We start from the raw sequence: 11,259 nt of genomic DNA on the forward strand, positions 1-11,259 counted from the left end.
TCTTTCCTCTCCTCACCTGTGCTCATTATTTAGCATAAGTTACTGATTTAGCCTCTGGGCAATCTAGCTTCATAAATATTAATTCATATTGGAACAAAAGAGGTGACTTGCTCCAGTATTCAATGTGTTCAAACACAGATCTATCACTAGAGCAAACACTGCAAGTTTACACGCACACTACCCAGGTCATCAGGATGTATAGTATGAACTGGCTGTTTAATCAGCTGTTCCTGTGTGCAGTCAACCAAGAAGACTACATTTGATGTTCTAGCTTGATGGTATAATTCATATATAAAAACTAGCTGGCTGAGCAGCAGGAGGTTACAAAGGATTTTTGTTTGGTTGAGGTTTTTTTTTGCTTCTCACTCTCAGCTGAGTATATTGGTAGAAAATGTGATGAACAGTACAGACATAAACTAATAGATAGGGAGGCTTCAAATGGATTAAAACTTCATGAAACTCTTTAACCTCTCGAAGTATGAGATGTCAAACAATGGTCACCATCATAAACTAATCATTGTAACTGCAAGGTGCCAGAGGCCCTAATGAACCAAGGCCAGACTCTTCCATCTGCTGCTGAGCACATAGAGTAAGCACAGCAAAGGTAAGGCAGTAAGGGCAAAGCTACATACTCACCTTGCTCAGATATAAATCATTATACAAGATAACAGCATAACTTTAGCATTGAAATTATACATTGAAATTATTATTATTATTTTTTTTTTTTTTTTAAGACATATCTGAGGCACACTCAGATGGAAATTAACCAAGCCACTAGCTTTCACCCAGAGACTTTTCAGTTCACCAACAGTGCTGCCTGTTCACCAGGCCAGTACAACTTCACAGATGACGTATATGCTTTGGCTTAGGTCTGTGTTTCATCTCATCCTTACATAGTAAGCTTTCCGAAGCAGGGACCATTCTGTCTCACACTGAGACTAGGTGTTACACCGTGCATTCCTTATTCTTAGCTATGGCACCAATAAACAGTAAAAAATAAAAATAAAGAATTAATCAACCATTTCACTAATGCAATCTCTGGAGTATAACATCATTATAAAAGCCGGTGTTAAAAATCGGCAGATCTAAGATGTATGTAGCCATATATAACATGACCAAAAGTAGCTTCAACTCTCTAGACTGGACTGCCTTTTCTTCCAGGGATGGTCTATACTCTGTGTTCCCTCATCCCATCCCCTGCCCTTCCTTCTTCTGTGCAAACAGACACAAATGCCCTGAGAAAACTCTGAGGCCCATCATGTCCTTAAGCAGTTCCCCTGCTCTCCACCCAGAGCTGCAAGGCAACTTCTCTGTGGCTTGACAGGCGCTTTCCAGCATTAACTTTTTTGCTAGGCCACCCAGAACTCAGGATCTCCACAAATGAGACACAGAAAACTGACAGCACAGAAGCTGGGCAACGTACAAGTGCATGGATGGGTTATTTAAAATAATACAAGACACTAATGATTCATATAACAAGGTACTATAGTGTGCTCCTACTGACCATTGAAATCAGCAAAATATGTCTTTAAACAAGGATCATACGTTACAAAATTATAAACCTTAGACCCATCAGTCTGTATATAAACCAGTCAATTGGATGAATGATCACATTTTGAAAAACCATCTCATAAGGCTGCAAGAACCTTAATATCTGACATAAGTTTCCAAGGATGAAATAGGTTATCGGCCCAGGAGGAAAATCACGTTAAGTTCGAAGATGGCTATATAAAAATTAAATGATTGAAACTGTAATGAAATGAATGCAATTTCCTCATGAAATTAAAGCCCAACTGAATGATGACTGATTTCAGAAATCGTATAACTGAGTGCTTTGTAAGTACATCAAGATACGTTCTCTGTAAAGGGAAACTAAAGAAAGGTTTTCAATGCACAATGGCTTCGCTTAGCAAACTTCTATAACCAACGTAAAATTTACACTGTATTACTCTGTGAAGTATCTGCTGCAGAAGGGAGACAAAACACAAAGGCAAGCTCCTCCTGGAGAAGGGCAGTGACACATTATTGCTTTTTATCTTTAATTAACACAACTATTTCACTACAGCTGTCAATTGTGCTACAGAGAAGCAAAATGGAGTGGTGGGAAGCATGCCAGAATCACACAGATCGTTTACATACACAATAGTAACTTCTGAAGAAGAAAAGCCTTCCTGATTGACTAAATTATGCATAAGACCTAATTCATTGTCATTAGCTACTGTGTGAGATATGCAAATATAGAGCAAACTCTCTGCTGGTTTATGATACTACAAGCGGTGCTATAAGCTTACCTCTGGGACTACCGGGGCTGTCTGTGCAAGCCTACATTGCTCAGGCTTTCTGTCTACTAAAGCAGTAAAATGAGCCTATCTGGCTTTTTGCCACAGTTTTCCACCTTTTGGTAAGACAACCAGCACCCACCTGCTATCCATAAATCCTTGCACACTCCCAAACAAATGTCAGACATCCTGAGCACACCAAGAATGGAGCCAGAGCAGCGAGCTCCTTGTCACAACCTCTGGGACTGCGGGCACCAGAGTTTGACCTGGACTTCTATCTCTGCGGTGAGTAACATCTTCCATTTGCTGGAGACAGACCCTACAGTCACTCACTGCTTGGGGGTAAGCAGGCTGAATTATGTGTCTTTAAAATTACTCCTGTCCTTGATGAAGGCAAGAAGTAAAACTGACAAATCAGAATTCATAAATATGCAGAACTTGATCTTTTGGCAATTTCTTGATGTTACAAGATGAAAGAAGGAAGAAGGGGAGGAGAGAAAAAAGTAGGCAAGGAGAAGACACTAAGGATGGAAACGGGATGCACGTGCACATCTGTGGTTAGGATGGCAAATTAAATTACTTTTGACTGCACCTTCATTGAAGAAGAGCACTAAACTGAACAGTTTTCTCTCTCCTTGTTACTACACTTGAACTGCAAAAATTAAAGTATTCCAAGAAAGCAAGTTTGCAGTGTTTATGCTAGTAAATAATATGGGACAACAGGAGAAGATTTGCAGAGCAAAACAGTTGTATCCTGAATACCTGGTGTCATATCCATGAAAGGTGCTTTATTTCAGACTAGACTTCATAGACTACAGGCTGAACATCCCATTAGGGCTTGGAGTTCAAATGGTGAGCTCCTAGAGCATGTGGTCTTATGCAAAAAGGAATCCAATGTGCATGCTTGGAGCTTTCTCTGTGATACATGCCATAGAGCAGTAAGTAGGGTCAATCAGGAAATCTGCTCAAGGCACACAACTGAGCTGGACCCATACATTAATGTATATGAATATCTACTACCACCTCTGGTGTGGTTAGGTGGTAGTCCAGTGCTAAACTAGACTCAGACAAGTCTACTGAACTAAAAGCACCACTGCAGGTGTTTGCCTAAGTAAACAATGCACTGAACTTTCTTACAAAGGACTTTCAGCCTCTCTGTCTAACCTTGTTTGTCAAAAACATCTAATTCAGCAGTACAGATAAGAAAACCCTGTGAACTTTGCAGTTTGTAACACTGACATCAACTGCTATGCGCAAACTTGGGTTCTCCAGCAGTTCTTCACATACTAGTTACTCAGGAATCGCTTACACAAAGTTTTGTTATCCCGATTTACCTTTATTGCTCCTTTCAAGGTGGTTTTCACATTTTGTTGAGTAAACACAACAAACTTTCCCTAATACCACCCTTTCATAACAGTTAAATAAGTTAATGGAAAAGCTTTTCTTAATGATGTACAGCTTTGAGCCTTAGGAGATGAGGTTGTTCCTGCAGACAGAACAGAAAGCTTCTTATCAAATCAACTTTCAAACCTATTAGGAGGTATCTATCGGCCAGTGACTTACAACTACTGCCCCTGCTTCCTAGGCTACCAAACTATCTCAAAACATTACACAGCTGCCTTCTGTACTTTTGCTGTGTATTGCCAAGGACTGTGTGATAAATCTAAGTCAAGTGGTAAGCTCCAGCTAATTGCCTCATGTTCTTCTGCAGTAGCCAAGAACATAGTTGAAACCAAAAGGAAGAACTCCTGGTAGCAGAGACAGGCAACTGAAAATATCAACAAAGACCTTCACAGTGCCAGCTGATAGAGAAACATCCCAGATTCTCTTTGCCTGATGCATCCCAGAGACAGCAGCATCCCTCTGAGAGGGACTTGGAGATGGTCACAGTCCTCCCACATGCATCATCCCACCCAATGCATCATCTACGCTACTTCATCCATGCCTGTGTTTATTTTGTTTTGTTTTAAATAGGTGTTTAGTATAGGACCACTATATTAGGTATGTTCTCCAAAAATAGTGCTTTGTTTGGCAAACTGTATCTTTCCAAAGGATGACTACTATGACAGCATAAATTTCTTCCAGGGAGCAAAAAGAAAACATCAATTAAGTAGTGCAGGCTATGAATCTCATTGATACTTTTCTTGCAACATCTCAGTTTTGTTTCAAATAAGAATTTTGCCCTTGGCTTCAGTCTCTTTTAAAACAGATTGAACATCTTCAGATAATAGCCCCCAAAACACTTGACCTGTTTTATTTAAGTAAATTGAAATTGTCTCACAGATGGAGTGAGAGATACAGTAATTACAGTGTATTAAGCCTTCATGCAAATGAAGAGCAAGACTTACGAAGAGCACAGAGCAAACTGTATCTCAGTAACACAATGATAGGTATGTAAATGTTTTATAAACCTAACATTTAAACAGAAATATTTTACGTTACAGTAGGTTTTGGTTCTAAACTTACAAGAACACATCAGGCTTCTTGAGAACAGGAAAACACTACGCATACAAATGCTATTCACCAGAATAACTCAAAAAAGATTTCACTTTTGAGGAAAAATAAATTAACCTCACTTTGATTGCAAAATCTACACACTGGTAATTTACAAGAAGCATTTTCTTAAGTATGACTGGAGCAACACTAGGTTAAAATCTGTTAAGTTCTTTTGAAATAAACAAAGGAAAGAGGTCTCCATGGCAAAAGCAGGGACGGGAAGGCAGTTTTGAAAACATGTGGAGGAAGTTTTTAAATGAAATATCTGAACAGATTCCAAAATTTGATTTAAGAAAATTTCTGTCACCAGTGTCTGATTAATTAAGAAGATAAGCAAGTTTGATGACACAACCCCATACTTTTCTCAATCATTTCCATCCTCGTGCTTCAGGAGTCCTTCACAATAATAATGGTAAAAATAAAATAAAAAATAAAAATTAAAAAAGATGCTTCTGAACAAACAGAAGATTTTTATTTTTTTTTCACCATGCAGGTTTCAACTCTCTGAGGAACTAACTACTTTTTACATTTCCAAACTAAATATTCCTTAGTACCTATCATATTGCATACAGTTTGTGGGATATGTTTTTTTTTGTATATATATGCATTTTTTAAGTTGAGAAGTTTTCTTATAAAATATTACTTTTTAATTCAGGCCATTCACAAAAGATGTCAAAGCCTTCCGAAGACATTTTACCAATAAAACGGGACCTCCTTTGATGCAGCCCAGCATATGGTTGGCTTTCTGGGTTGCAAGTGCACACTGCTAGCTCATGTCTAATTTTTCATGCGCCACTACTTGCAAGTGCTTCTGTGCAGAGCTGCTCTCCATCCGTTGATCACTGAGCCTGTATTCATGCTTGGGACTGCCCTGACCCAGATGCAGGTCCTTGCACTTGGCCTCGTTGAAGTCCATGAGGTTCACGTGGTCCCACCTCTCAAGCCTGTCCAGGTCCCTCTGGGTGGTCTGGATGGTCTGGGTGGTCCCTTACTTCGATCGTATCAACTGCACCACTCAGGTTAGTGTTGTCCTCAAGCTTGCTGAGGGTGCACCCAATCCCACCATCTATGTTGTTAGGTTTTTCACAGCCATTTTTTTCCTCCCCTACATAGGAAATATAGGAAATATATTTCCTCCCTAATATATTAAATGATACTACCTAAATCTGAGTAATAGATGGACAGAACTGCTGCCAAAGAGGGTGAGAGCAGTGCAAATGGAGCTTGTATTACCCTAAAATAGTAAACAAATAGAAAACTGAATGGTGTGTCTGTGGCATGTTTATTCACATCTTCACATCAGCACAGCAACTTCTTGTTTCTTCTGTGATTAACTTCTGTGCTCATGGCAGTAACAGCTAGCTCAAGAACACTTACTCTGAAGGTCAAGGGAGCAGTCCGCTGTTTTACATCAGTGCAGCTACTGATGCCTCCCTCACCTAAAGGCACTAACAGCAAAGTCTCAGTTGGCTGCTCCTGAGTCAGCTTAGAAACAGCGACTTTCCAAAGGAATGCACAAATCAAATCTGGAGCAATAACAAACCTGGTCTCCAAAGAGTGACCCATTTCAAAAATCATATGCTTCATTTTCCAGTCAACAGGAGAAAGATCTCAGCAGCAGTCTGGCATGTCTGCAGGAGTTTTCAATAAGAGCAACGAGATGGAAAACCATATTTTTATCACCTGGCTGCCAGACCAATGATTTTTACAAAGAAACTTGTGGATAGAAGACAGAGGTGAATCAGGAGTGGTTTATAAAAGGTGAAGGAAAGCCACTGAAGGCAGTTACTGATTTTTATGTGTATCTATTTTTCCAGCCTCTGTGTGGGGGCAGGAGAAAAGTTGCTACACCATGAGAGCAAAGTGCTTTGGAAAAGATTTTGTTTAGAAGAAAGTGAATAGAAATTTGGTTCCTCACAACACCCTGCCACTTGCTTTTAGCTGCAGGTAGAGAAGAGCAAAGCACACAACTGAACACGACACAGTACTGCTGCTCTGTTCTGCTCCAAGAGTGTTTTCAGGAAAACATACGGAGGCAGCGCAGGCCTGCCATGAAAATATTCCCATGGCAACAATGAAAAACGATTTATTAAAATCTGTTACACTAACTCTTTGACTCCAACTCATTAAAGAGAAGGAACCTGTAGCGTTGCATCTGTACAAAAACATGCCACTGAAGATGTTTTCATTTAGAAGACATGAATAGATAGTTCCCAGTGGTTAATTTTCTGTAATACTGTCATTGTCAAACAAGTTAAAAATTAGCCATAATGCTGTGCTTACAGTTATGTTTCACAAAACAGTGTCAGTTAATTTTTGCTAACCACATGAACAAACTTCAAACATTCAATAATTACTCAGCAGTTTCTTATCTGGGAACCATCCTTAGAAAATGATGCTAATGAGTTTAAAGGACCAAACTGTCTATGGAAATAATCAGTGGCTTGGCAGCTTGTGGGTAAGGCCTGGGGAACTAACACAGCATTATTCACTACATAATCCCATGCTGCACACCTTAATATAATGGTTGCATAGAAATTCTGTATAGGAATAAGTAGTGGAAAAATTAAAAGCCACAATTAAAGAAAAAGTATGAATTAAATCGTATGTTTGGTGACACATTTTGAGTAATTTGTTTGCAGGTTGGCAAGAGATGCTGTTTGGATCCATGGACAGCTGCACATTCGCTACGCACTAATGAGATTAACGTTTCATTAGCACCAGGTCTATCATATTGCATACCTCCCAACAGACACAGGCCAAAAAGCAGCTGTTTGATATGGCGAAGGCACAGAAGAAAGAAACAATTGCACATAACACGATCTATTTGGGCACGTGCATCTGTGAATAAAATGCACGAGAGTTTCTTTGTGAGCATGCACAGGTCTTCCAGCAGGATTAGGCTAAAAGCAGTAGATTGCCACCCGGTGCAACACGGCTTCCAGGCCTGCTGTTGCTTTCTGCAGGGCCGTTCACAGTCTTAAATCCATCATACCTGTGCTGGGGGAGGAACTTGAAACTTGCAAAATGATCCAGCTCTTTTTTGGCATTTTCCCTTTATGGGAAAATGCTCTAAACAGAAAAGACCCCAGGATTTTAAACTAGTGATTTGTGACTGAGGTGCTCTGCATAATGCTCCTGGGCATAGTGTAGAAGCACCTATCCCTTGTTTGCCCCGAACTTCCAGGGGCAGGAATTGGGGGGGATTTGGGGGATGCTGGGGCTGGACAGTGGAAGAACCGGAAGAATAAAATAAAATAAGATAAGGTATGATAAAATAAGATAAGATAGGATAAAATAGGCTAAGATATGATTAAAAAAAAAAAAATGAAATGAAATGAAATGAAATGAAATGAAATGAAATGAATAAAATAAAATAAAATAAAATAAAATAAAATAAAATAAAATAAAATAAAATAAAATAAAATAAAATAAATAACATAAAATAACATAAAATAACATAAAATAACATAAAACCTGTACAATGTGACATTCAGCCTGGATGACGGTGACTTTACAGGTAAATCAAGCCACCAGCGCAGCCCCTCTCCCCCACCGGCACCGGGCAGCGCCCAGCTCCCGGGGCGGCGGAGTCCCGGCGCCGCCATCCCCACCGCAGCCCACCGAGCGGCCGCCGGGGCTCATCTCATCCCCCCAGGGTGGCTACCGGGACCCCGGCCCTCCGGACCCACCTGAGATGCCGCCCCCGACCACCACCACGTCGCATTTCTCTGCCATGGCGCTGCCCCCCCGGCCCGGCCGCTCCTCTCCCGCCCTGTGGCGGCGGCGGTGTCTCCCGGCCGGCTGTGGTGGGCGGGCAGCACCGCCCCGCACCGCACCGCACCGCCCCGGGTGAGGGGTGGATACAGCTCTCCCTCGCCTATCTCCCGCAGGGTGAGGGGAGAGAAGCCCCTGGTGTAGCAGAGCGCAGCCCCAAGGTTGTAGTCACCGTGGGTTTGCTGGTTCTCCTAAGGCTATGTTGGGGTCTGGGTCCTCGGCATCTGCTCAACGCACCAGGGCCACCAGCGGGAACCTGCGGCAGCCAACACTGGAGTTGTCGCCTCTGGAGGACCTGTAGGATCAAGTGACTGCGCTCCCCAGTCAGGGCTTTCCTTGAAAGCTCGTCAAAATAAACTGCACCTCATGCCAGCTGCAGTTTGACCTGTGCAAGAGAGCCTTGCTGAGAGGTGGGGTCAGCCTATATGCTGAGCATCGTCTGCCTAGACCCTCAGGAGACAGACCCGGAGAGAAAAAGGCTGGCCCATCCAGAAATAACTCCGTCAACAAATTCACCTTGAGCCTTTAGGCTGGTTCCCTAGAGATCCAACAGGCTTTTCCATTTCTTGGGTTTTTACTCGATAACTGAGGCTCCAAGAGACTGGAGGTGGTGTGCGCAAACATGCTTCCCCAGATATATCCATACAGATTACATCTAGAAATTATGTCAGTTATACTTGACCTTCCACACTCAGCTAGCTCAAGGCAGAAAGGATCCAGCCCTAAGACCCTTCCGAACCAAAGACACTTGGCAGTCTATGCCATTCCTTCTTTCTTGGTGCCATACATTGGAAGTAAGCAAAGGCAGTCTGGACAGGGTTCCCTCTGCCTCTTCCATAATAACTCGAGTGATAGATTGTGGTGTGCAGAGACAGGGACGGATATGATAGGAGTCACAAATATTGACTACAGCAGGTGCAGTCTTGCCTTTTTAAGGAGAATGAGGAAAATGTGGGAGTTTGGAGGCAGAATAAAGATGGGTCTAGGTCAATTACCTACAAAGTTCATCACTTATGGACTCATCTTCTCTTTTCCCTTTGCCTTTGTGTTTATTGGTGAGGCCTTGATGTGGTGTTTTAGGGGGGCTGAGGAGGCACTGGATCCTGGTGTGTGTCAGAGGCAGTAGGAAGACAGGCATGTGTATGATTCAGAGAGATGCTGTGAGATGTTTGCATCTAATTGCCAGCCCAGCAGAGCTGTGACACCTTCACATACCCTACGTGGGGCCCAGGAAATTTTCTGTTCCATTCTTGTTGATCAGCTGTCTCTGACAGTTTTACGTCATTGCGAGCATGGATAGCAGTAAATGTGCCCATCTCCTGCAGTAAAAATAAATAAAATAAAATAAAATAAAATAAAATAAAATAAAATAAAATAAAATAAAATAAAATAAAATAAAATAAAATAAAATAAAATAAAATAAAATAAAATAAAATAAAATAAAATAAAATAAAATAAATAAGAAAAAAAAATCTCACAGCTCCTCACCTCACTTCTTCTCTATTTTTCTATTTCCTTACGCCAGGTTCTCTAGATTTTGCCTAGCTGCTTACTTACCATCCTTGTGTCCTTTAAGAAGTGAACTCTTCCTTGTTAAAGCCATATACTTATCATCTTGCAAAAGGAAGTAGTCTGATGAGACCATCTATGTATTTTTATTTTTATTTTTTTATTTCTTCCTAGAAGCTATGTGAAGATATGAACATTTACCTCATTAAAAGTACCATAAATATCTCCCTCTGAAAACAGTTTTTCCAAGTGATACAAGCCATGTCTGAAACAGTGCTGCCTGACTGATGAGAAGTTCATTATTTTTGAGAGAAGTGATTAACATTGAAGAGAGAAATTCAAGCAACCTGAACAAAAAGTTCATGGGAAGCTGCTGAGGCTGAATTAACACAAGATGCCATTGTTGAGTTTCTTCTCAGAAATATGTATTCTGATTAAAAAAGAATCTCTCTGATTCAAGGAGAAATCAAATTCCAAGACCTCTTCATGCTGAGAGACATAAAATTATCAAACAGTTGTCAGAAATAATAGTTGCAGAGATTATTTCAAGTCCCATGTGAAACACTGATATGTGAGGGAGGCTATTGCAAAAGCAGAAGTGGATCATTTTATTTGGTCAATAAGCAGGGATAGCTATGGTTACATTTATGTGCCTAATACCAAATGCCCCAGATTCCCAATGTCCACTATACATAGCACTTAGGACTGGTGTTCTTCTGGTCTCTATCTTCCTCATGGAACGTCAAGGAATAATTAATGCTTTTTAAATGTGAGTATGTGGAACAAGAAAGGGCTGTATTGCCTGCAGTTGGGTTATATGGTCCATGCCCTAGAGTCATGTGCAGGTCCATGGGGGTGTTTGATAGCACAAGCCATCAAAAGGCTGTTGCTGAGGTACAATACAGTGAACATCTGGGTCATTAAGTCTGGTTTCCTAACAACAAGGACACATAATCCTTCTAGTGAATAAATCTATCTCTGTCTAGAGCAAGCCAATCTCTCCTACAGCCAGGTCGGTTGTTTTTCCTCCTCTCTCCTGCAATAAATCCATTTCAAAGCTTCATTTTTTCATCCACGACTCTTCTGCTTCAAAAATGTTTACACAACGATGCATTTAAACAGAGATCATATTCTCCCTTCTGTTTTCCTATTCACAAGGTTGCTGCTAGTCAAACCCATTAGTATCCTCCCATGGAGG

The 11,259-nt window shown here is 41.0% G+C and overlaps 1 protein-coding gene across 1 annotated transcript in view; it reads right to left on the minus strand.

The window, feature by feature from the left end:
* The window catches only part of LOC309885222 (amine oxidase [flavin-containing] B-like), a 53,478-nt gene extending 44,885 nt beyond the window's left edge, over positions 1-8,593 (minus strand). Inside the window, exon 1 of the mRNA XM_082774936.1 lies at positions 8,468-8,593. Within this exon, the coding sequence (XP_082631062.1) occupies positions 8,468-8,513 (46 nt within the window). The 5' untranslated portion in view covers positions 8,514-8,593. The remainder of the gene's footprint in view (positions 1-8,467) is intronic.
* Positions 8,594-11,259: the final 2,666 nt, after the last annotated feature.

The sequence above is a fragment of the Aythya marila genome (assembly GCF_965140915.1).
Source record: "Aythya marila genome assembly, chromosome: 1".
Classification (NCBI taxonomy): Eukaryota; Metazoa; Chordata; class Aves; order Anseriformes; family Anatidae; genus Aythya; species Aythya marila.